At 41.2% G+C, this 27579-nt stretch overlaps 1 protein-coding gene across 2 annotated transcripts in view; it reads left to right on the forward strand.

Moving 5' to 3' along the window:
- Positions 1–22022, forward strand: part of LOC133648168 (aryl-hydrocarbon-interacting protein-like 1) — a 30299-nt gene extending 8277 nt beyond the window's left edge. Inside the window, exons 3-9 of one of the 2 annotated variants that reach the window (XM_062043971.1) lie at positions 117–296; positions 4798–4986; positions 5049–5225; positions 5319–5460; positions 13517–13935; positions 16210–16363; positions 20889–22022. In XM_062043971.1, coding sequence (XP_061899955.1) covers positions 117–296; positions 4798–4986; positions 5049–5225; positions 5319–5460; positions 13517–13935; positions 16210–16363; positions 20889–21250 — 1623 coding nt within the window. In that variant the 3' untranslated portion in view covers positions 21251–22022. The remainder of the gene's footprint in view (positions 1–116; positions 297–4797; positions 4987–5048; positions 5226–5318; positions 5461–13516; positions 13936–16209; positions 16364–20888) is intronic. The other variant, XM_062043972.1, reaches the window with a different exon arrangement.
- Positions 22023–27579: the final 5557 nt, after the last annotated feature.

The following is a 27579-nucleotide window of genomic DNA, read 5'->3' on the forward strand; positions in this document are numbered from 1 at the left end:
GATCATTTCCAATATTACATTTTAACGCATATATCGACATCTCTAATTATTATGATATTCTATCATTTGTAATTCAACAAAGTGATGGAGATGCAACCTTCTTGTCGTCTCTTCAGGTGGTTTTCCATTTCCAGACGCTGCTGGACGACTTTGAGCGCACCGTCATCGACGACAGCCGATTGGCCGCCAGGCCGGCGGAGCTCTTTGTGGGAAAGATGTTCAAGATGGAAGTCTGGGAGACACTGCTGTCCTCCATGCGCGTCGGAGAGGTGGCCGAGTTCTGGTGCGATGCAGTTGTAAGTGACACCACACACACACACACACTCAACCACACACTCACACGGAGGTTAGATAGGCAGAAATGATACCAGTACTGGTATAGTATACTAATGAATCAAAAAGGGTACTATACTCTGTTTGAAAAGTACAGCTTCCCCATTTTTTTTTTTTTATTATAACGGGCATGGCGACTTGTCGTCACGTGGTGACATTGCTGGTTTTAGGAGCAGAGGAGCATGTTGGGCAGCGCGCACACACACAGTACTTACAAGCAGACACAGTGTGTAGACAGAAAAGGGAGAATGGACGCATTTTGGTGTAAAAAGTCAAGATAAAGGTGAAGTTATAACACTGAAACACCCTCAGGAAGAGCTGCTTTAACACATGCAGCTAACATCCATCCACAGTGTTTTAGCTACTTCTAAATCACTAATCCTGGCCTCCATGGTGACAAATAAGGTAAGTTTTTTCCAACTAACATTATCACTGGAGGATGAGGAATAGCTAAACATGCTTCACTACACACCGTAGGAGGATACAATAGCTCACCGCTAACAAAAGCTAGCGTGCCTGAATGTAAACAAATGCCATGGGTGGATCTACACCTGACATCCACCAAGTACAATAGCGTATCTGGTTGATACTACTATGATTACATCGATATCTTTACTTTCACAAAATCTTTTTTCCTTTTTTAAAAATGTATATTATGTTAATAAAGTCAGTAAATATGTCCCTGGACACATGAGGACTTTGAATATGACCAATGTATGATCCTGTAACTACTTGGTATCAGATCCATACCTAAATGTGTGGTATCATCCAAAACTAATGTCAAGTATCAAAGAAGAGAAGAATAAGTGATTCTTACATTTTAACAGAAGTGTAGATAGAACAGGGGTCACCAACCTTTTTGAAACCAAGAGCTACTTCTTGGGTACTGATTAATGCGAAGGGCTACCAGTTTGATACACACTTAAATAAATTGCCAGAAATAGCCAATTTGCTCAATTTACCTTTAACTCTATGTTATTATTAATAAATAATGATATTTATCTTTGTGGAAACACTGATCATCTTAATGATTTCTCACATTAAATATATATAGAAACAGATAAATATCAATATGCAACACTTTATTTTTACATTTTCTCTAAGTGCACATTTTTCAAATTGAACATTTTCAAATGATCACTTCTAAGACAGTCTTGTGAAATCACAATATCCCATTTTAACTAGCTAGCCACTAACATTTTTTTTTAACAAATCATGAATTACTTTGCACCATGTTTGTACAAATAATAACTCATGTAAAATTAAAAAAATAAAAAATAAAAATTTATCTGACATAATTAGTATTTTTCCTGATTAAGATTAATTTTAGAATTTTGATGACATGTTTTAAATAGGTTAAAATCCAATCTGCACTTTGTTAGAATATATAACAAATTGGACCAAGCTATATTTCTAACAAAGACAAATCATTATTTCTTCTAGATTTTCCAGAACAAAAGACTTTGAAATAAGATTTAAATTTGATTTTACAGATTTTCTAATTTTCCAGAATATTTTTTATTTATTTTAATCATAATAAGTTTGAAGAAATATTTCACAAACATTCTTCGTCAAAAAAACAGAAGCTAAAATGAAGAATTAAATTAAAATGTATTTATTATTCTTCACAATAAAAAAAATTAAAATACTTGAACATTGATTTAAATTGTCAGGAAAGAAGAGGAAGGAATTTAAAAGGTAAAAAGGTATATGTGTTCAAAAATCCTAAAATCATTTTTAAGGTTGTATTTTTTCTCTAAAAATTGTCTTTCTGAAAGTTATAAGAAGCAAAGTAAAAAAATAAATGAATTTATTTAAACAAGTGAAGACCAAGTCTTTAAAATATTTTCTTGGATATTCAAATTCTATTTGAGTTTTGTCTCACTTAGAATTAAAAATGTCGAGCAAAGCGAGACCAGGGGCCGTACTTATCAAGCTTCTTAGAATTACTCCTAAGAAGTCTGCTAAGAGTTGACTTAAGAGTAAATAAATTCTTCGCTGAAAGCTGCACTTAAAAGATAGTTGTCAAGCGTCTTGCTCACACTTTCAGCGAAGTGTAGGACTGAATCTTAAGTGTCACACTCAGAGCTGAATTACGACATTACTATGTGCCGTAAACGGAATTTTAGGTGACGTCATTTCTGTGTCCATAGAAATGACCAATCACGGAAGGGAATCCGTTGTCTAAGAATAAAGAAATATCTTGGAAATATTTAAGTGGACAATGGGAGTGTATATTTTGACAATAAACTACAAAATAATACAAAACAAACTAGTCCCCGCCGGCACTCACGCTACCGCTCCCTCTCTTCTCTCGCCCACACACTCACTGACGTCACTCACCTCACGGCCACACACATACGCTACTGTCATAACATTTTCTTTCCACTTCATTAATTAGGCAACTAATTTGAAACTGGTGTGGGTGGCTCTATATATACTAGCCCACTGCAGACACATGCAGAAATCAACAAGGAATCGAAAAGTATTAAATCTGTGACAAAAATAATATCCGCTCTGTCTAAACGATACCGTTTGATCAGCTGCTCGTCATCAAAAAAAACAAAAACATTGTTCCGTTCCCTGAACGTTCGCGCACGTCTCTCTCGCCTCAGTGCCATCCCCTGCTGGCAACTCCTAACCACTTAAGACACCTCTGAAGGTCTCTTAAATATCGTGGAGAGTAGGAGTGATTCTTACACTTAAGAACGTTGATAAAAAGCTTTTATTCTTAAGTTTGAGAGTAGGACTAAATTTCGCAAATTCTCAGGACTTAAGTGTAAAATGGCACTCTAAGAAGCTTGATAAGTACGGCCCCAGCTTGCTAGTTGTGGGGAGGCGGGGCCGGCGGACCGACGGCGCCCGCTCCAAGATGGCGGTGAGGAGGCGTGGACGAGCGAGCGGCAAGGCGGGGCGCGCTGGGAGCGACGCCGCAATCAGCATAAGGTGCGTGGAGCGCGCAGCTGTGGACAGTGCAATCACCCTCTCGGACCGTATAAAAGAGTGAGAGACGTGAACATCAAGGGAGGAGACGGAGAAAGAGGGCGGACGGGAGGAAACCATCCTCTGCTACCACGCAAACGACGGCGACGTGCTGCTGAAAAGCAGATGGCGGACGGGAGGAAACCATTCGTGTGCTCACGTGAGAAAAAAGGCAGCTGCTGAAAAGCACGCAAAAGACTCTGTGATTGAAAGAATAAAGAAGTCTCACGACAATGTCTTCCCTGGATGGTCCTGAGAACCCGCACGACAGTTAGGACTGTCACACTAGTAAATAAGTACTTATTAATATACGATATTTAAGAGACCTTCAGAGGTGTCTTAAGTGGTTAGGAGTTGCCAGCAGGGGATGGCACTGAGGCGAGAGAGACGTGCGCGAACGTTCAGGGAACGGAACAATGTTTTGTTTTTTTTATGACGAGCAGCTGATCAAACGGTATCGTTTAGACAGAGCGGATATTATTTTTGTCACAGATTTAATACTTTTCGATTCCTTGTTGATTTCTGCATGTGTCTGCAGTGGGCTAGTATATATAGAGCCACCCACACCAGTTTCAAATTAGTTGCCTAATTAATGAATTGGAAAGAAAATGTTATGACAGTAGCGTATGTGTGTGGCCGTGAGGTGAGTGACGTCAGTGAGTGTGTGGGCGAGAGAAGAGAGGGAGCGGTAGCGTGAGTGCCGGCGGGGACTAGTTTGTTTTGTATTATTTTGTAGTTTATTGTCAAAATATACACTCCCATTGTCCACTTAAATATTTCCAAGATATTTCTTTATTCTTAGACAACGGATTCCCTTCCGTGATTGGTCATTTCTATGGACACAGAAATGACGTCACCTAAAATTGCGTTTACGGCACATAGTAATGTCGTAATTCAGCTCTGAGTGTGACGCTTAAGATTCAGTCCTACACTTCGCTGAAAGTGTGAGTAAGACGCTTGATAACTAACTTTAAAGTGCAGCTTTCAGCGAAGAATTTATTTACTCTTAAGTCAACTCTTAGCAGACTTCTTAGGAGTAATTCTAAGAAGCTTGATAAGTACGGCCCCTGGTCCTTACGGGCTACCTGGTGCCCGCGGGCACCGCGTTGGTGACTCCTGAGATAGAACATGTTAAAACAGAAAATAAGCAGATATTAACAGTAAAAGAACAAGTGGATTAATAATCAATTTTTACAGTTTGTCCCTTATATTGTGTACAAAATAATGACACAATATGTTACTGCAGACTAATTAGGAGTCTTTGTTTGTTTACTTACTACTAAAAGACAAGTTGTCTAGTATGTTCAACATTTTATTTAAGGACTAAATGACAATAATAAACATATGTTTCATGTACACTAACATTTTTTGTTCAAATAAAGACAACAATGACATTTTTTGTGGTCCCCTTTATTTAGAAAAGTATTGAAATAGAATATTGCCTACATGCACGGTACCAACGAGGCTCCTCTTGTGGTGCAGCACACAGGTTTGTACCCCATGGTGTCAAAGGGGATGCGGATGATCGCTCAAGGCAAAGACCCCCTGGAGGGCCAGAAGCACATGTGCGGCATGGGGAACCTCTTCCACTATCATTCCACCGGCTTCCCAGAGCTGGACGAGCTGATGAGGACTCCTCAGGCTCTCATCTTCATCATGGAGCTGCTGCAGGTGAGAAGATGAATAGATACACATGGAGGAGAGCATGGGACATGTTTTGAATGCCGCACCAGGTGGGAGACCCCATGTCCTACCACAGAGAGTCCTGGATGATGGAGAAGGACGAGAAGCTGAGCACGGTGCCCGTCCTCCACTCGCAGGGCAACACCTTGGTCAAGCTGCAGAGATTCGGGGAGGCGGCCAGCAAGTACAAGGAGGCCGTGCTGCTGCTGAAAACGGTCCAGTCCAGGGTGAGTGCTGATGAGAGGATGATGGAAGACACTTTTCTGTACAGCGTTTCAACCGAGCTCATCATGTGTCGGATGATGCGGCTGTGTGTGCAGGAGATGCCGGGCCACGTGGACTACATTAACCTGGCACGCATGATCCTTCCCCTGGAGCTCAACTACTGCCAGTGCATGCTGGAGCTGCACGAGTACTACCATGTGATCGAGCACGCCAGCCAGCTGCTGGACAAACACAAAGGTAGAGACCCCATATTAACAGAATAATAATAATTAAAGCTGCAAGCAGCGATGGACGGGACCGACTTTGACGGCACGTAAAATCAAAACCGGAGCAGTAATTAAAACTCTTTCGTCGACTTTGAATCAGAAGGGTTCAATCTCTCTCCTGCGCCAGTTTGAAGCCGACACGACAAACGCGCTCAGAGGAGATAATGTTTGAAAAAAGGTGACCGGTTTTTACAAAACTTTTGTTTTGAAGGGGGAATTGCAAACTTCCTGTTGATTTTTGCTGGGGGTTGTCAATTTATGAAATGTAGGTCTAAATGAGACCTACATAAGAGGTTTTTGTTTCATGTCTCTACAACATTCCTACTAACGTAACGGAGATAAAAGCAGGTTGCGGCGCCTGAAAAATGGCGTCCCCCAGGGATCTGTCCTGGCTCCCCTCCTGTATAACATCTATACATACGACCTGCCTGCCACAGTCTCACGGAGGTTCGCATACGCAGACGATCTCGCGCTGCTGCACTCCGACAGGGACTGGCAGGCCTTGGAGGGAACTCTAAGCCAGGACATGGAGACTTTAGTGGCTTACCTCCATAACTGGAGATTGAAGCTCAGCGAATCCAAGACGGTGACACAAGCTTTCCACCTATACAATTGGGAAGCGGATCGTGAGATCAGGTTCGAGGTGCGGAAGCCGGATGGGGCTTCCCTTACCCTATGCCGGCCTCGTCCTACACCTGAAGACCCTCGTCCTGACCCTAAATACCTTGGGGTCACCCTGGACAGGTCGCTCACTTTCCGTAAACACCTCTTGGCAACACGCAAGAAACTCACTGCTCACTGCTGAGACGGTTGGTCGGGTCCGGTTGGGGTGCCGGGGCAAGAACTCTGCGAACAGCAGCACTTGCCCTGGTCTACTCAACTGCTGAGTACTGCGCACCTGTCTGGGCGCGCAGTGCTCACTCTAAACAACTTGATGTCCCGATCAACGAAGCCTTGCGTGTTATCACTGGATGCCTGCGCCCCACCCCTGTGGAGCTACTGCCCATCTTAGCAGGCATCCAACCCGCTGAGCTTCGTCGCCAAGGTGCTGTAGCAACTCTGGCGGGCCGGGCAAACATGGATGAGAACCACCTGCTCCATGAAAGGCTCACACTCTCCTCAGAGCCAACGCCCCGCCTCCCCTCCAGAGACCCACTGGTACCAGCCGCCCTGAAGCTCCTGCAGCAATGCAGTGACAACAACATCAGGGCGGCTCACTGGGCGAATCACAAATGGAGCACGGACCTGGAGCATACCATCTCCTCCAGACTCCGTGACTTCATACCTGACACCGGCTCAATACCAGGCCTCTCACTACCACGAGTGGCCTGGGTGAGGCTTAACCGCCTCCGAACTGGTGTCGGTCGCTTTCGCTCAAACATGTTCCAGTGGGGCTTAGCACCTAACGCGACGTGTGAGTGTGGCGCGGAGGAGCAGACTGCCGACCGCGTGATCCTGCGTTGCCCGATTTATCGTGCTCCTAATGGTTTGCGTGGCCTGGCGGACCTGGATGACTGCTCGGTGACCTGGCTCACTTCTGTGTGTCCTGACATATGAACGGGAGGGCCCCCCGGGCCTGGGGTGGTAAAAGGCATAGACCCTCGGCCTCAGGTCCGGGTGCCGGAAAACAGCTGCCCATACGATGAAGAACATTCCTACTGGAAGTAACATGCAGTTTTGTCTGTGTTTTCCTACTAGGGGGCGCTAGAGCACAATTTTGAGTTTTGGGCTTGGGTTTTTTTTATTAGATCGCAATTTTTGCCAGTCCTGATGTGTGTGTCCAGTTTGGTGAGTTTTGAAGCATGTTAAGGGGGTCAAATTACAGCTCAAAGAGGCAAAGGTGACTGTTTTTACTAATATTTTGTTTTGAAAGGGGAATTGCCAACTTCCTGTTGATTTTTACTGAAGGATGTTAGTGAATGAAATCTAGGTCTAAGTCAGACCTACATAGAGGTTTTTGTTTCATGTCTTTCCGACATTCCTAGTGGGAGTCACAGGCAGTTTTGTCTGTTTTCTTCCTAGGGGGCGCTAGAGCGCAATTTTGAGTTTTGGGGCTAGGTTTTTTGATTGGATCGCAATTTTCGCCAGTCCTGATGTGTGTGTCAAATATGGTGAGTTTTGAAGCATGTTAAGGGGGTCAAATTACAGCTCAAAGAGGCGGCGGTGTAATAATAATAATAATACAGAAAATAATAATAAAACCTTACAATTTCAATAGGGTCCTCTGTCCCAAAGGGACATTGCGGTCCCTAATAATAGATTTTATTTGTAAAAAGCACTTTACATTGAGCAAACAACCTCAACGTGCTACAGTGCATTTAAAAAACAAAAAAACAAAAACAAAACAACGCTAAAACCACAAATAGCTGCCCCAGGCAAGTAAAATAAATAGTAAAAAAAAAAAAAACTAGAACAGCCTAATAGCTAGAACTAGCACACATATATCTAAAAAAAAAGGCTTTTTTAAAAAGAAGGGTTTTTAGATAGATTGATAGATAGTACTTTATTGATTCCTTCAGGAGAATTCCCTCAGGAAAATGTAAAGCCTTTTTTAAAAGCATCCACAGTCTGTGGTGCCCTCAGGTGGTCAGGGAGAGCGGAGCAGAAAGCCCGGTCTCCCATAGTTCGGAGCTTTGTCCTCGGAGGTTGGAGGAGGTCAGTCTGTCCGGAGCGGACAGGATTTGGGGGTGAGCAGTTCTTTGAGGTAGAGGGGGGGGGCATTTCCATGGAGGCACTGGTGAGTTAGTAGGCAGACTTTGTATTTAACTTTAAGCAATTCCTGTTCAGCATTTTCATGTTGGCAGTTCATTAAAGATGTGTTTGGAAAAGCAACCACCACATTGATGAAATCCACAACTGCCACAACACATTCATTTATCATCAGTCAAATATTACAATATAACATCATCCAAACACTGCGATGAGGTGGCGACTTGTCCAGGGTGAACCCCGCCTACCTCCCGAATGCAGCTGAGATAGGCTCCAGCGACCCCAAAAGGGACAAGCGGTAGAAAATGGATGGATGGATGGATGGATAATCCAAACAATTGTCCAAATGACACAAACTAAAGTCAACGTAGGTACAAATGTAACCAATGTGAACATGCTAGACTTAAGCATAAAATAGAACAAACAACAAAGTAGAAACACACATTTTTACAATGGAGTTCAGGGTGCACATCATGCTGTCAACCAATTACGGGCGCTGCATGGAACTCTAACTACTTAAATACATATTATTTATCTTTAATTTACAATTAAACAAAGTATTGTGTTGCTACAGCATTAGCCTGCTGCTAGCCACAACAGGTGTCGCTGATTGCTTGCACCTGCGCTGCAAGGAGTAGCAGCAGCCAATCCGCAGGTGTGACGTGGGTTACACTTGAATTGCTATCGCGACATCCAGTGGACACACTTAGAACAGCAGTTTCTTTCAATAAATCAATCAACGTTTATTTATATAGTCCTTAAACACAAGTGTCTCAAAGGGCTGAATAATACAATGCAGCTCATTTTTATATTTAGCAAACCCATCCTGCGGGCTGAATTCAACCATTTTGTGGGCAGTGTCTGTACGTTTGACACCCCTGTGGTAGAGCCAGCAGCTACACAACAGCTAAGCACACAAGCTAGACATACACAAATTGCAGTCCATTATGAGGTGGTTCTTGCATCTGGTCAGGATGCCACCCGAATGCCTCCCTGGGGAGGTGTTTAGGGCGCGTCCGACCGGTAGGAGACCACGGGGAAGACCCAAGACAAGTTGGCCTGGGAACGCCTCAGGATCCATCGGGAAGAGCTGGATGAAGTGGGGGGGAGGGAAGTCTGGACTTCTCTGCTCAGGCTGCTGCCCCCGCAACCTGACCTCGGATAAGTGGAAGAGGATGGATGGATGGACGAGACTTGTTTACACACATAACTAGCCTTAAACCTTAAACAAGTGGAAGTGTAGGGCCTCATGTTGTAAGGACAAACTATGATGGACAGCTCCTCACATGAGAGCAGTAATAAACATTCTGCATACAACCTTTACAGTTGGAGTCGCTCCAACTACTGCACACACACACACACACACACACACACACACACACACACACACACACACACACACACACACACACACACACACACACACACACACACACACACACACACACACACTGAGCGTGATTGGCCAGTTGTAACACATCCATAGACGACATCCACTCGTGTGGTTAGCACTGCACTCGCCCACTTGGAGCTGTGGTCACCAAGCTGCAGCACCTCCTCAAAAGGATTATGGGAATTAGCCGACCCTCCTCGGGATTATAGTCCACCTTTACTGCCTTATCTTTGTTTGCTTTCAAGGGACACAGCAGGCAAGGATAACACAAGACAACATGACAATCATGGCCTACCAAGTCTTGGTTAAGCATGGTTTAAGAGGAAAGAGCAAGTAAAAGTATGTATGGTAACAGCAACAATGTGGTTGGAGAGGGGACAGACACCACCACAGCACCAGTGTCTAATTCTGATGGATTCCAAAAGGGGCAGACTAAAAGAAACTAACAAAACGCAACAACAGACAAAATGGCGTGTATCGCTGACATCATCACAACTTCCGGTTTCGGCAGTGCGGATAAAAAAAGTATTTTTTTGGCAGCAGAATTCTCGGTGCCTCTCTAGTCAATAGTGCGCAAGTAATGGGTTAAATATATATACCAGGGGTCACCAACGCGGTGCCCGCGGGCAGCAGGTAGCCCGTAAGGACCAGATGAGTAGCCCGCCGGCCTGTTCTAAAAATAGCTCAAATAGCAGCACTTACCAGTGAGCTGCCTCTATTTTTTAAATTTGATTTATTTACTAACAAGCTGGTCTCGCTTTGCCCGACATTTTTAATTCTAAGAGAGACAAAACTCAAATAGAATTTGAAAATCCAAGAAAATATTTTAAAGACTTGGTCTTCACTTGTTTAAATACATTCATTAATTGTTTTACTTTGCTTCTTATAACTTTCAGAAAGACAATTTTACAGAAAAAATACAACCTTAAAAATGATTTTAGGATTTTTAAACACAAATACCTTTTTACCTTTTAAATTCCTTCCTCTTCTTTCCTGACAATTTAAATCAATGTTCAAGTATTTTTTTTTTATTGTAAAGAATAATAAATACATTTTAATTTAATTCTTCATTTTAGCTTCTGTTTTTTCGACGAAGAATATTTGTGAAATATTTTTTCAAACTTATTATGATTTAAAATTCAAAAAAATTATTCTGGCAAATCTAGAAAATCTGTAGAATCAAATTTAAATCTTATTTCAAAGTCTTTTGAATTTCTTTTAAAATTTTTGTTCTGGAAATTCTAGAAGAAATAATGATTTGTCTTTGTTAGAAATATAGCTTGGTCCAATTTGTTATATATTCTAACAAAGTGTAGATTGGATTTTAACCTATTTAAAACATGTCATCAAAATTCTAAAATGTATCTTAATCAGGAAAAATGACTAATGATGTTCCATAAATTCTTTTTTTAAGTTTTTCTCTTCTTTTTTTCGGTTGAATTTTGAATTTTAAAGAGTCGAAATTGAAAATAAACTATGTTTCAAAATTTAATTGTCATTTTTTTCGTGTTTTCTCCTCTTTTAAACCGTTCAATTAAGTGTAAATATCATTAATTATTAACAATAACATAGAGTTAAAGGTAAAATGAGCAAATTGAATATTTCTGGCAATTTATTTAAGTGTGTACAAAACTGGTAGCCCTTCGCATTAATCAGTACCCAAGAAGTAGCTCTTGGTTTCAAAAAGGTTGGTGACCCCTGATATATACTGTATATCAATTCATAAATGATATTACTTTCATTTGTTTTCATGTAAAAACACTACCTCTTTTTAGGTGTGGCGGCTTTTATTTCGCCTTGGCGGGCTGCCACGATCAATGACGTATAGGGGAAACCCTGGGGAGAAAGAGAACCAAAACCACCCTGGTGCTTGGTGTAACTTGGATTGATAGGGGACATACCAACATACAATAACAACAAAGCAACAATAGAAAGCAATAACAAAAGACAACATCACCCGCTGGTGCTTGTTTCAGCCTAGATTAAGAGAGGATAGACTAAAAGTTATATATATATATATATTTATATATATACATATATATATATGTATATATATATATATATATATATATATATATATATATATATATATATATTATACATACATACACGTATATGTGTGCAGACTGTGTGAAGGGGTACTACAAGTGTGTGTGTGTGTGTGCGTGTGTGTGTGTGTGTGTGTGTGTGTGTGTGTGCAGACTGTGTGAAGGGGTACTACAAGTGTGTGTGTGTGTGTGTGTGTGTGTGTGTGTGTGTGTGTGTGTGTGTGTGTGTGTGTGTGTGTGTGTGTGTGTGTGTGTGTGTGTGTGTGTGTGCAGACTGTGTGAAGGGGTATTGATTGATTGATTGAGACTTTTATTAGTAGGTTGCACAGTGAAGTACATATTCCGTACAATTGACCACTAAATGGTAACACCCCAATAAGTTTTTCAACTTGTTTAAGTCGGGGTCCACACTACACTACAAGTGTGTGTGTGTGTGTGTGTGTGTGTGTGTGTGTGTGTGTGTGTGTGTGTGTGTGTGTGTGTGTGCAGACTGTGTGAAGGGGTACTACAAGTGTGTGTGTGTGTGTGTGTGTGTGTGTGTGTGTGTGTGTGTGTGTGTGTGTGTGTGTGCAGACTGTGTGAAGGGGTACTACAAGTGTGTGTGTGTGTGTGTGCAGACTGTGTGAAGGGGTACTACAAGTGTGTGTGTGTGTGTGTGCAGACTGTGTGAAGGGGTACTACAAGTGTGTGTGTGTGTGTGTGTGTGCAGACTGTGTGAAGGGGTACTACAAGTGTGTGTGTGTGTGTGTGTGTGTGTGTGTGTGTGTGTGTGTGTGTGTGTGTGTGTGTGTGTGTGCAGACTGTGTGAAGGGGTACTACAAGTGTGTGTGTGTGTGTGTGCAGACTGTGTGAAGGGGTACTACAAGTGTGTGTGTGTGTGTGTGCAGACTGTGTGAAGGGGTACTACAAGTGTGTGTGTGTGTGTGTGCAGACTGTGTGAAGGGGTACTACAAGTGTGTGTGTGTGTGTGTGTGTGTGTGTGTGTGTGTGTGTGTGTGTGTGTGTGTGTGCAGACTGTGTGAAGGGGTACTACAAGTGTGTGTGTGTGTGTGTGTGTGCAGACTGTGTGAAGGGGTACTACAAGTGTGTGTGTGTGTGTGTGTGTGCAGACTGTGTGAAGGGGTACTACAAGTGTGTGTGTGTGTGTGTGTGTGTGTGTGTGTGTGTGTGCAGACTGTGTGAAGGGGTACTACAAGTGTGTGTGTGTGTGTGTGTGCAGACTGTGTGAAGGGGTACTACAAGTGTGTGTGTGTGTGTGTGTGCAGACTGTGTGACGGGGTACTACAAGTGTGTGTGTGTGTGCAGACTGTGTGAAGGGGTACTACAAGTGTGTGTGTGTGTGCAGACTGTGTGAAGGGGTACTACAAGTGTGTGTGTGTGTGTGCAGACTGTGTGAAGGGGTACTACAAGTGTGTGTGTGTGTGTGTGTGTGTGTGTGTGTGTGTGTGTGTGTGTGTGCAGACTGTGTGAAGGGGTACTACAAGTGTGTGTGTGTGTGTGTGTGCAGACTGTGTGAAGGGGTACTACAAGTGTGTGTGTGTGTGTGTGTGCAGACTGTGTGACGGGGTACTACAAGTGTGTGTGTGTGTGCAGACTGTGTGAAGGGGTACTACAAGTGTGTGTGTGTGTGTGTGTGCAGACTGTGTGAAGGGGTACTACAAGTGTGTGTGTGTGTGTGTGTGTGCAGACTGTGTGAAGGGGTACTACAAGTGTGTGTGTGTGTGTGTGTGCAGACTGTGTGAAGGGGTACTACAAGTGTGTATGTGTGTGTGTGCAGACTGTGTGAAGGGGTACTACAAGTGTGTGTGTGTGTGTGTGTGCAGACTGTGTGAAGGGGTACTACAAGTGTGTGTGTGTGTGTGTGTGTGTGTGTGCAGACTGTGTGAAGGGGTACTACAAGCGTGCCAAGGCCCATGCTGCCGTGTGGAACGAGAAAGAAGCCCGCAGAGACTTCAAGATGGTGGCCCACCTGGACCCCACGCTGGCCTCCCTGGTCCACAGAGAGCTGAGGACCTTGTCGGAGCGCATGAAGGAGAAGTACTGGGAGGAGAAGGAGGTGTACTGGAAGAAGCTGGAGAGGCAGGATGGTGGCAGTGAGGAGGAGGAGGAGGAGGAGGAGGATGTTGGCCCAGGAAGAGTAGGAGATGAAAGGCAGGACAAGGACTGGCAGCAGATGTTACGTCTGGTCATGCTGCTGCAGGATGAAGGCAACTTCCTGCTGAAAGACAAGCGCTTTGAAGAAGCTTCTGGAAAGTTCAAGGAGGCCATTGGCTATGTGGACTTCCTTCAGAATAAGGTTAGTGCCTTCAACTGTGTCAGGTCCAAAATAGCAAGCAGCAGGTACATTTCCAAGAATGTGATGTGAACTTCCACTCTTACTACTTGGACACCACTTCACAAAGTGTCTTCCTGCTTGAAAAGGTTGAGTGCCTCTGCTGGACTCATAGCCCCCCCCCCCCTGTGGATAGTGCCATCAAAGCACTTTCTATCTAAGTTGGCTTTAAATGAGAAAAAATGTCATGCTAAACCACTGAATAGGCAGCAATCTACTGTAAATCAATACAAGAAATGACCTCCGCCAAGGCCTAACCATCAATAACATATGTTGGATACGATTGACCAGGGCTGTCCTAACCTTTTGCCCTGGGGCCACATTGGGATGAAAACAAAAATGTGTTCGAGTGTCGAAAGCCGACTGCATGTAAAGTAACGTTATATATTATATATATAAATATAAAGGTATATAAGCAATATATATATATATATGTATATATATATATATATACACTACCGTTCAAAAGTTTGGGGTCACATTGAAATGTCCTTATTTTTTAAGGAAAAGCACTGTACTTTTCAATGAAGATAACTTTAAACTAGTCTTAACTTTAAAGAAATACACTCTATACATTGCTAATGTGGTAAATGACTATTCTAGCTGCAAATGTCTGGTTTTTGGTGCAATATCTACATAGGTGTATAGAGGCCCATTTCCAGCAACTATCACTCCAGTGTTCTAATGGTACAATGTGTTTGCTCATTGGCTCAGAAGGCTAATTGATGATTAGAAAACCCTTGTGCAATCATGTTCACACATCTGAAAACAGTTGAGCTCGTTACAGAAGCTACAAAACTGACCTTCCTTTGAGCAGATTGAGTTTCTGGAGCATCACATTTGTGGGGTCAATTAAACGCTCAAAATGGCCAGAAAAAGAGAACTTTCATCTGAAACTCGACAGTCTATTCTTGTTCTTAGAAATGAAGGCTCGAACACAAAATTGTTTGGGTGACCCCAAACTTTTGAACGGTAGTGTCTATATATATATATATATATATATATATATATATATATATATATATATATATATATATATATATATATATATATATATATATATATATATATATATATATATATATATATATATATATATATATATATATATATATATATATATATATATATATATATATAAAAATTAGGGCTGCAACAACTAATCGATTAAATCGATTAAAATCGATTATAAAAATAGTTGCCGATTAATTTAGTCATCGATTCGTTGGATCTATGCTATGCGCATGCGCAGAGGCTTTAAAAAAAAAAAAAGAAGTTTTTTTTTTATTTTTTTTTTTACCGGTAAATAAACCTTTATTTATGAACTGCAACATGTACAAACAGCTGAGAAACAATAATCAAAATAAGTCTGGTGCCAGTATGCGTTTTTTTTTCAATAAAATACTGGATAGGATAGAAATGTAGTTTGTCTCTTTTCTCAGATTATTAATCGATTAATCGAAGTAATAATCGACAGATTAATCGATTATCAAATTAATCGTTAGTTGCAGCCCTATTATATATATATATATATATATATATATATATATATATATATATATATATATATATATATATATATATATATATATATATATATATATATATATATGAAAAAAAACAGCATACTGGCACCATACTTATTTTGATTATTGTTTCTCAGCTGTTTGTACATGTTGCAGATTATAAATAAAGGTTTATTTACCGGTAAAAAAAATTAATAAAATATATATATATATTTTTTTAAAGCCTCTGCGCATGCGCATAGCATAGATCCAACGAATCGATGACTAAATTAATCGGCAACTATTTTTATAATCGATTTTAATCGATTTAATCGATTAGTTGTTGCAGCCCTAATATATATATATATATATATATATATATATATATATATATATATATATATATATATATATATATATATATATATATATATATATATATATATATTATATATGTATTTTATTTTTCAATAAAATACTGATTAGGATAGAAATGTAGTTTGTCTCTTTTATCCGATTATTAATCGATTAATCGAAGTAATAATCGACAGATTAGTCGATTATCAAATTAATCGTTAGTTGCAGCCCTAATATATATATATATATATAATTTCTTGTATCTTGTCTGTTCCCTCTGAAATGTTTAGTGTACTAAAACATGGTTCGCACATGTTTTAGTACAGCTTGTGCGTAGATTCCTGGCATAAGAAGTCAACTTGTGTGTGTCCTGCAGCAGTTGCAGAGCGGCCATGAGGACCATGAGGACTGGGACTCCCTGGAACGAGTGCGTCTGCCTCTGACGCTCAACCTGAGCCAGTGCATGCTGGAGCTGCAGCAACACCAGGAGGTGGTGCAGCTCACTGACAAGCTGCTGGAGACCCATCAAGGTAATGTGGACCACCACTGCTGTGGTCTAGGGAATGTTTAAAACATCCATTTTGTTCCTACCCTCTGACACACTTTCCTTTTGGGAGTCTACACACCAGCATGTCTCGCTCAGCCTGCAGCGTTCTGTTTGCTTTCATGCAGTGCTTGATCTCAAGTGTTTACAAGAGACAACTCTTTGACACTAACAAATAAACTTACTCCTATGTTGTTCCCCTGGCAACCACTTGTAGGCAGCAGCTATGGAAAGTCAGCTTACTGATTTCTTCTTTGTACTCAGTCAACTGACAAATGTGAAGAATTTGGTGTGAAGACTTGGAGTCTGTCTGTCACACAACAATGATCATGTGCTAGTACTCGGCTTAGCTTGGTTTAATATAAACAGCAGCAGTAACACCTGCTACAATGTTGTTTGAGAGGGGACAGACTAAGAAAACACCACACAGGTCCAGAATACAAGAACAAGCACCCGTACATCTTCTATAATATGGTTTCAGAAGGGACAGACTGTGATGGTCTAAGGGGTTGTACAAACTTTGAGTGCAACAACAGTAGCCCTTGCTTAGATGTGGGGATCTGAGAGGGAAACACAGAGAAAAAACATAACAGGAAGTAATGAAAGTAACATTAAATGCTAGAACTGTGTTTGGTTGGTTTAAGAGGGGACAGAAACAAAGCAAAAAGGACAAAAAACAAGAACAGCAGCAGTAACACCTGCTAAAATGTTGTTTGAGAGGCAACAGACAAAGAAAACAGGACACAATTCCAGAATATTATCCAGATATCTTCTATAATATGGTTTCAGAAGGGACGGACTGAAAAAACAAAGGGACATTTTCAACACAAGCAACAACAGTAACCCCTGCTTAGATCATAATTATTTTTACTTATTTGTCCTGTTAAACACCTTGGACACCATTGTGATGGCATGAGGGGTTGTACAAACTTTGAGTGATAAAATGTGGTTTCAGAAGGGACAGACTGTAAAACAGAGCAGCATTTTCCAGACAAGCTGCAACAACAGCAACCCCTGCTTAGAGGTGGTTTTAGAGGGAAATACAGAACAAATAGATAACAGGAAGTAATGAAAGTAACATTAAATGCTAGAACTGTGTTTGGTTGGTTTAAGAGGGGACAGAAACAAAGCAAAAAGGACAAAAAACAAGAACAGCAGCAGTAATACCTGCTAAAATGTTGTTTGAGAGGGAACCGACAAAGAAAACAGGACACAATTCCAGAAAATTATCCAGATATCTTCTATAATATGGTTTCAGAAGGGACAGACTGAAACAACACAGACAAATATTCAACAGGAAGAAGCAACAACTGTAAAACCCTGCTTAGATTTAAGTTTTTTTACTTGTTGGTCCTGTTTAAGCACCTCGGGCACTATTGTGACATTATAAGGTGCTGTGCAAACTTTGAGTGATAAAATGTGGTTTCAGAAGGGACAGACTGTAAAACAGAGCAGCATTTTCCAGACAAGCTGCAACAACAGTAGCCCTTGCTTAGATGTGGGGATTTGAGAGGGAAACACAGAGAAAAAACATAACAGGAAGTCATGAAAGTCACATTACATGCTAGAACTATATTAAGTTGGTTTAAGAGGGGACAGAAACGAAGCAAAAAGGACGAAAAACAAGAACAGTGGCAGTGACACCTGCTAAAATGTTGTTTGAGAGGGAACCGACAAAGAAAACAGGACACAATTCAGAAATAAAGAACAATTACCTATACATCTTCTATAATATGGTTTCAGAAGGGACAGACTGAAAAAACAAAGGGACATTTTCAACACAAGCAACAACAGTAACCCCTGCTTAGATCATAATTATTTTTACTTATTTGTCCTGTTAAACACCTTGGACACCATTGTGATGGCATGAGGGGTTGTACAAACTTTGAGTGATAAAATGTGGTTTCAGAAGGGACAGACTGTAAAACAGAGCAGCAATTTCCAGACAAGCTGCAACAACAGCAACCCCTGCTTAGAGGTGGTTTTAGAGGGAAATACAGAAAAAATAGATAACAGGAAGTAATGAAAGTAACATTAAATGCTAGAACTGTGTTTGGTTGGTTTAAGAGGGGACAGAAACAAAGCAAAAAGGACAAAAAACAAGAACAGCAGCAGCAACACCTGCTAAAATGTTGTTTGAGAGGCAACAGACAAAGAAAACAGGACACAATTCCAGAATATTATCCAGATATCTTCTATAATATGGTTTCAGAAGGGACAGACTGAAACAACACAGACAAATATTCAACAAGAAGAAGCAACAACTGTAAAACCCTGCTTAGATTTAAGTTATTTTTACTTGTTGGTCCTGTTAAGCACCTCGGGCACTATTATGACATTATAAGGTGCTGTGCGAACTTTGAGTGATAAAATGTGGTTTCAGAAGGGACAGACGATAAAACAGAGCAGCATTTTCCAGACAAGCTGCAACAACAGCAACCCTTGCTTACATGTGGTGGAGGGAAAGACAAAAAAAAAAGATATTAGGAAGTTATGAAAATCACATTACATGCTAAAACTGGGTTGTGGTTGGTTTAAGAGGGGAAAAAAACAACAAATTACGGGAAAAAAGAACAGCAGAAGTATTTACACTTGCTAAAATATTTGAAAAGGGACAAACAAAAAAGAGGACACAATTCCAGATTACAATAACAATTAAATTATATAGAAAGAACAACAACCATAACCTCTGCGTATATTTGTAAATATTTGACTTAAAGGCCTACTGAAATGATTTTTTTTTATTTAAACGGGAATAGCAGATCCATTCTATGTGTCATACTTGATCATTTCGCGATATTGCCATATTTTTGCTGAAAGGATTTAGTAGAGAAAATCGACGATAAAGTTCGCAACTTTTGCTCGCTGATAAAAAAAAAGCCTTGCCTGTAGCGGAAGTAGCGTGACGTCACAGGAGCTAGTATTCCTCACAATTCCCCGTTGTTTACAATGGAGCGAGAGAGATTCGGACCGAGAAAGTGATGATTACCCCATTAATTTGAGCGAGGATGAAGGATTCGTAGATGAGGAACGTTACAGTGAAGGACTTGAGAGGCAGTGATGGACGTACCTTTTTTCGCTCTGACCGTAACTTAGGTACAAGCTGGCTCATTGGATTCCACACTCTCCTTTTTCTATTGTGGATCACAGATTTGTATTTTAAACCACCTCGGATACTATATCCTCCTGAAAATGAGAGTCGAGAACGCGAAATGGACATTCAGTGCCTTTTATCTCCACGACAATACATCGGCGAAATGCTTTAGCTACGAGCTAACGTGATAGCATCTTGCTTTAACTGCATATAGAAACAAAAGAAATAAACCCCTGACTGGAAGTATAGATAGAAAATCAACAATACTATTAAACCGTGGACATGTAAATACACGGTTAATGCTTTCCAGGCTGGCGAAGGTTAACAATGCTGTGCTAACGACGCCATTGAAGCTAACTTAGCAATCGGACTGCACAGAGCTATGCTAAAAACATTAGCTCTCCACCTACGCCAGCCAGCCCTCATTTGCTCATCAACACCCATGCTCACCTGCGTTCCAGCGATCGGCAGAAGGACGAAGGTCTTCACCCGATGCGTTTGGCGGCCCGGAGACGTAGGAAGTCAAGGTGAAGTCGCCGGCTAGCGCGGCTAGCGCTCCAACAAAGTCCTCCTGGTTGTGTTGCTGTAGTCCGCTGCTAATACACCGATCCCACCTATTAAAAAAATTGCAAAAGATGTCCAGAATACTGTGGAATTATGAAATGAAAACAGAGCTTTTTGTATAGGATTCTACTGGGTACCATAACTTCCGTTACTCGGACTTCGTCACGCGCATACGTCATCATACCGCGATGTTTCAGCCGGATATTTCCCGGGAATTTTAAAATGTCACTTTATAAGTTAACCCGGCCGTATTGGCATGTGTTGCAATGTTAAGATTTCATCATTGATATATAAACTATCAGACTGCGTGGTCGGTAGTAGTGGCTTTCAGTAGGCCTTTAAAGTGCCATTGTGGTGTTATAAGGTGCTGTACAAACCAAAAAAGCACATGTACATAAGTATTATGTCAATACTTTGTACAATACGATGCCACCAACTCGGAAAAGGTTGTGAAGACTTATGTACATGTGACTTTTTAAAAAATGTTTTGCTAATTAACTTCACATTGCCATTACAGGGAATTGTGTGTAGAATTTTGAGGGAAAATATGAATGTATTCCATTTTGGAATAAGGCTGTAACATACCTACGTGTGGAACAAGTCGGATGCACCGTAGGTGTGATAACAGGAAGTGATGAAAATGAGATGCCGTGCTAGAAGTGTGTGTAGTTGCTTTAAGAGGGGACACAAACAAAATAAACAAGAGCTACAATATTAAAATAATTGGGAAAGTGACCTTTTGAAAACTAAAAGCTTCATGACAAGTCGCTTGGCGTCACCTTTTGGGTGGCGAATATAAGAGGAGTTCCAGAAGAAAGCTTGTGGTGTGTAAACTGCTCTCCTGGTCCATCAGGTCACTTCAAGGCCGTGTACCAGCGAGCGCGGGCGCACGCCGCCTTGTGCAACGCAGACCAGGCTCGGCGGGACTTGGCCGCCGTGGAGAAGATGGATCCCAAATTCAAGCCTTTTGTCCGCCAGGAGCTGAAGAAGCTGGGGGAGAAGATCCGCTGCAGACACGCCCGCCAGAACAAGACTTACTGGGACGCCAGCAGGGAGAAGTGGGGGCCCGGGAAGGGACGCCCAAATAAGGAGGGAGAAGACGGCGTCGCTGGCGAGGGGGAAGAGGACGACACAAAGCAGGGCAAGGAGGATGGTAACACAGGTGTGCTCGAAGACAGGTGTGCTCAGCCCACTGATGGCGACGCCTCAGCGTGAAGAGAAGGTCAAAGGTCAGTGAAGGATATTGAACAAGGAAGTGGAGTTCTTGTTGTAGCTTAGTTTAAGAGGGGACAGAAGACCAAATACGAGATACCGTATTTTTCGGAGTATAAAAATGCATAATAAAGAAGGAAAAAAACATAAGTCGCACTGGAGTATAAGTCGCATTTTTTGGGGTAAATGTATTTAATAAAAGCCAACAGCAAGAATAGACATTTGAAAGGCAATTTAAAATAAATAAAGAATAGTGAACAACAGGCTGAATAAGTGTACGTTATATGAGGCATAAATAACCAACTGGTATGTTAACGTAACATATTATGGTAAGAGTCATTCAAATAACTATAACATATAGAACATGCTATACGTTTACCAAACAATCTGTCACTCCTAATCGCTAAATCCCTAAATACGTCTAGTCCAGGGGTCGGCAACCTTTACCACTCAAAGAGCCATTTTGGAAAGTTTCACAAATTAAAGAAAACAATGGGAGCCACAAAAAAATGTTGAAAATTTAAAATGAAAAACACCGCATACAAAGCTTAAATTGCTTTGCGCTATGTTAACCAGGGGTCTCTGACACATCTTAATATGGAAATGTAATGTTAGTGCGGCCCGCGACTTTTAATTGAATGGCGCTTGATAGCGTTTTTCTTGCCAACCCTCTCAAATTTCCGGGAGACTCCCAAATTTCAGGACGTGCTGGCACTGCTTACAGCGCCCTCTACAGCCTGCCCAAACAGCGTACCTGCTTGGCCACATGTTGAATGCAGCTTTTGCTTGCTCACGCAAGTGCCAACAAGGCATACTTGTTCAACAGCCACACAGCTTACACTGACGGTAGTCGTACAAAAACAACTTTAACACTGTTACGTTACAAATATGCGCCACACTTTGAACCCACACCAAAAAAGAATGACGAACACATTTCTGGAGAACATCTGCACTGTAACACAACATAAACACAACACAACAAATACCCAGAATCCCATGCAGCCCTAACTCTTCCGCTCAACCGACGCACAGAGGGGGGGGGGGGGGGGTTTGTGGTAGCGGGGGTGTATAATGTAGACCGGAAGAGTTAGGGCTGCATGGGATTCTGGGTATTTGTTGTGTTGTGTTACGGCACGGATGTTCTCCAGAAATGTTTTTGTCATTCTTTTTTGGTGTGGGTTCACAGTGTGGCGCATATTTGTAACGTAACAGTGTTAAAGTTGTTTTATACGGACACCGTCAGTGTAAGCTGTGTGGCTGTTGACCAAGTATGCCTTGCTGTCGCCTGCGTGTGCTAGTAAAAGCAACATATAACATGTGGCCGGGCTGGCACGCTGTTTTTAAATGCTATAGAGGACAATTAATGCCGTGCCATTAGGGCACGCCCTTGATTACGTAATTAGAGAGAAATTAGGATAATATTTGCCCTGGGAGATTTCTAGGAGAGGCAGTCTCCTAGGAAAATCGGGGGGGTCGTTAAGTATACTGGGAAAACCGGGAGGGTCGGCAAGTATGCAGCTGAGCCGCATCAGAGTGGAGCCGTGGGTTGCTGACCCCTGGTCTAGTCTCTTACGTGAATGAGATCAATAATATTATTGGATATTTTACGCTAATGTGTTAATCATTTCACACATAAGTCGCTCCTGAGTATAAGTCGCACCCCCGGCCAAACTATGAAAAAAACTGCGACTTATAGTCCGAAAAATACGGTAATAACATGGATAATGCCTGCTCGGGTGTGCTTTGAGAGGGGACCCACAACAAACTAAACACCTGCTAAATATGGTTTGTCCTGACCATTGAAACTAATAAATATCAATCACTCATTTTAATTACCGTAATTTCCGGACTATAAGCCGCTACTTTTTCCCCTCGTTCTGGTCCCTGCGGCTTATACAACGATGCGGCTTATATACGGCCTGTTCTTCTCCGACACCGACGAAGAGGATTTCGGTGGTTTTAGTACGCAGGAGGAAGACGATGACGCAATGATTAAAGACTGACTTTTCATATACCGGTAGGCTGGTTATTTTGATAACGTACAGGCGAGCACTTTGTATTACTTTGCACCGTTGTATTATTTGTCAAAGATGTGAAAGTTTGATTGAATGATTGAAAGATTTATTGTTAATAAATGGGACGCTTTGCGTTCCCAAACAGTCATCTCTGTCCTGACAATCCCCTCCGTGGTAGCAGGAACCCCTATATACTACGCTAATTACACATCAAAACCCTGCGGCTTATAGTCGGGTGCGGCTTATATATAAAGCAATCTGTATTTTCCCCTAAATTTAGCTGGTGCGGCTTATAGTCAGGTGCGGCTTATAGTCAGGTGCGGCTTATAGTCCGGAAATTACGGTAGTTATATTTTTCATTTATTCAATTGTGAAAAATAATCTCAGGTCATTCGATTAAACTTTTTTTGTGTGGTTATTTCATTGCCTTTTTATTGATGGCTTTATTCCATGACCCAGTAGGGGTGTAACGGTGCGCAAAAATGTGGGTTCGGTACGTACCTCGGTTTAGAGGTCACGCTTCGGTTCATTTTCGGTACGGTAAGAAAACAACAAAATATACATTTTTGGGTTATTTATTTACCAAATTGGCAAAATCTTCCACCAAAAATTATTTTTCTTAGTGTAATATTTGATGTGAAGTAATGGGAAGGTCAATAATTCATAATAACATTGATTTTGATTCAATATTATGTTTTGAGCAATGACAGTTTGAAAGGAAAAAAAACCAGCTTTGTTTTATTAGTCAACATTGCAACTTTTTCTAAATTACATTTAACCTTTAACCTTTTTTATTTCACTTTTGTTTAATTGAATAGTATTTTTAGAATGGGCCTTTAAAACATTAGCTGTGGGCTGCAAATGACACTTTTGACACCCCTGCTATAGATAATAAAACATTAAATGTGATAAATCTATGGATAAAAAGCAGAGCCTGGCGACGCATGCGCGTTTATCATAACTCTCTCTCTCTCTCTCTCTGCCCCTCCCTCACCAATGCTGCTGTTTGTTTTGTTTTTAACCCCTTCTTAACCCTGAACGTACATTGGAAATACACGCAACCCTAACTCAAAATGCCGGACATTTGAGGCATTTAAGAAACTCCGCCCTGACAGCTCCGCAAAAGAGGACATGTCCGGTGAAAAGAGGACGTGTGGTCAGTCTATCCTAGCCCGTTAGCTACTAGCATGCCGTGTGTTGTGCCTCGGTGTGCATTGTTTACACAACGTGCGTTACGCTACTTAATATGTCCGTGTGGAAACTCTTTCGGTACACCTCCGAACCGAACCGGAACCCCCGAACCGGAACCCCCGTACCGAAACGGTTCAATACAAATACACGTAGCGTTACACGCAGTAATACTGCACATGTCATCCTCAGCTGGTTCTTGCTTTAAGAAGGGACAGGCCGGAAATATGAGAACAAAACACACAAGAAGACAAGCAACAACAACAACAACTATTTATTAGATGTGTTTTAAAACGGGACAGAGTCTAAAAAGTCTAATTACTAATAAAACAGTATCAACCCCTGCTGGTTGTTGCTTTAAGAGGGGACTGGCTGAAAGAAAAGAGTAGAATATATAAGACAAGCTAAAGCTATACTAATTCCTGCTTTGAGAGTGGACATATACAATACAATTTAAGAGGGGACAACACCAATTGTGGAGTTAAAAACTCAAAAGTGTCTGTAATCCATGCCCTACATGGTCAAAATCATATAAAACTACAACTCCCAGAATGCCAAGGTAAAATGGCCGCCAAAATGACTGATTGAAGGCAGGTGGAAAGGAAGGAGGTTCAATCAGACTCATTCACCAAACAAGCTGCATGCAAGGAAGAACAGCAAGCAGCCACAACTGCAAGATCCACTCAACAAGTTTCTCGGTGAATATGCTTCATTTGATGACCATCCAAACACACCAACGGTGGGTGAGTATGCTTCATTTGATGACCCTCCAAACACACCAATGGTGGGTGAGTATGCTTCATTTGATGACCCTCCAAACACACCAATGGTGGGTGAGTATGCTTCATTTGATGACCCTCCAAACACACCAATGGTGGGTGAATATGCTTCATTTGATGACCATCCAAACACACCAATGGTGGGTGAATATGCTTCATTTGATGACCATCCAAACACACCAATGGTGGATGAATATGCTCCATTTGATGACCATCCAAACACAACAATGGTGGGTGAATATGCTTCATTTGATGACCATCCAAACACACCAATGGTGGGTGAGTATGCTTCATTTGATGACCCTCCAAACACACCAATGGTGGGTGAGTATGCTTCATTTGATGACCATCCAAACACACCAATGGTGGGTGAATATGCTTCATTTGATGACCATCCAAACACACCAACGGTGGGTGACTATGCTTCATTTGATGACCATCCAAACACACCAATGGTGGGTGAATATGCTTCATTTGATGACCATCCAAATGTTTGTTATGTTTAACTTGAACCTGCTAGCTTGTTAGTTTGCTAAGTGAACTAAAGCATGTTTGCAAATATCTGTGTAATTAGGTAGTTAACATCCGTGTTGGTGTGGTTTGAAGGTTTCCAAACTGCAAATATCTGTGTAATTTGGTAGTTAACATCCGTGTTGGTGTGGTTTGAAGGTTTCCAAACTGCAAATATCTGTGTAATTAGGTAGTTAACATCCGTGTTGGTGTGGTTTGAAGGTTTCCAAACTGCAAATATCTGTGTAATTTGGTAGTTAACATCCGTGTTGGTGTGGTTTGAAGGTTTCCAAACTGCAAATATCTGTGTAATTAGGTAGTTAACATCCGTGTTGGTGTGGTTTGAAGGTTTCCAAACTGCAAATATCTGTGTAATTTGGTAGTTAACATCCGTGTTGGTGTGGTTTGAAGGTTTCCAAACTGCAAATATCTGTGTAATTTGGTAGTTAACATCCGTGTCGGTGTGGTTTGAAGGTTTCCAAACTGCAAATATCTGTGTAATTTGGTAGTTAACATCCGTGTCGGTGTGGTTTGAAGGTTTCCAAACTGCAAATATCTGTGTAATTAGGTAGTTAACATCCGTGTCGGTGTGGTTTGAAGGTTTCCAAACTGCAAATATCTGTGTAATTAGGTAGTTAACATCCGTGTCGGTGTGGTTTGAAGGTTTCCAAACTGCAAATATCTGTGTAATTAGGTAGTTAACATCCGTGTCGGTGTGGTTTGAAGGTTTCCAAACTGCAAATATCTGTGTAATTAGGTAGTTAACATCCGTGTTGGTGTGGTTTGAAGGTTTCCAAACTGCAAATATCTGTGTAATTAGGTAGTTAACATCCGTGTTGGTGTGGTTTGAAGGTTTCCAACCTGCAAATATCTGTGTAATTAGGTAGTTAACATCCGTGTTGGTGTGGTTTGAAGGTTTCCAAACTGCAAATATCTGTGTAATTAGGTAGTTAACATCCGTGTTGGTGTGGTTTGAAGGTTTCCAAACTGCAAATATCTGTGTAATTAGGTAGTTAACATCCGTGTTGGTGTGGTTTGAAGGTTTCCAAACTGCAAATATCTGTGTAATTAGGTAGTTAACATCCGTGTTGGTGTGGTTTGAAGGTTTCCAAACTGCAAATATCTGTGTAATTAGGTAGTTAACATCCGTGTTGGTGTGGTTTGAAGGTTTCCAACCTGCTGACGATTTTGACGATCAACTGAAATGAAACCAACAAAGCTTCACGTTGGAAAACAAAGTTGATCAATTGGAAATGGTGAGTTGTCCCTGGGTCCTTTTTGGAGTAGAAGAGTGCAACTGAACAGCAATACTACCTGCTAAAATGTGGTGTGAGGGACATGTTTACCCGTTATGACCATTTAACACAACCTGCCAGGTGTTAGTTTGCTTTAAGCGGGGACCAGACAGAAGGTCAAATGCTAATCAGGAGCATTGAAGGCTAAAAGAGCAAGAAGTGTCCATCAGTCAGTGAAGAGCAATACAAAGTATTGATTCCAACACTTAGTCATCATCCAACAACAACAACAACACATATAAAGTTTTTATTTCTGTACACAAAAAGTAGAAAGCATCTGCTTGTTTGTCCATTTTAAAAGTACAAAGTCTTTTATTCCCACTCGCAGGTGACAAGTTCAAATACACAAAAGTAGTTCATGAGGTACAGAATGTCACAATAAATAACAATATCAATAATAACAACTGTTAGCATGTGTATATAAATAATATAACTGTAGGGTTAGCATGTGTATATAAAATTATAATAACTGTGTAGGGTTAGCATGTGTATATAAATATTATAATAACTGTGTAGGGTTAGCATGTGTATATAAATAATATTAA

Source organism: Entelurus aequoreus, linkage group LG04 (assembly GCF_033978785.1).
Source record: "Entelurus aequoreus isolate RoL-2023_Sb linkage group LG04, RoL_Eaeq_v1.1, whole genome shotgun sequence".
Lineage (NCBI taxonomy): Eukaryota > Metazoa > Chordata > Actinopteri > Syngnathiformes > Syngnathidae > Entelurus > Entelurus aequoreus.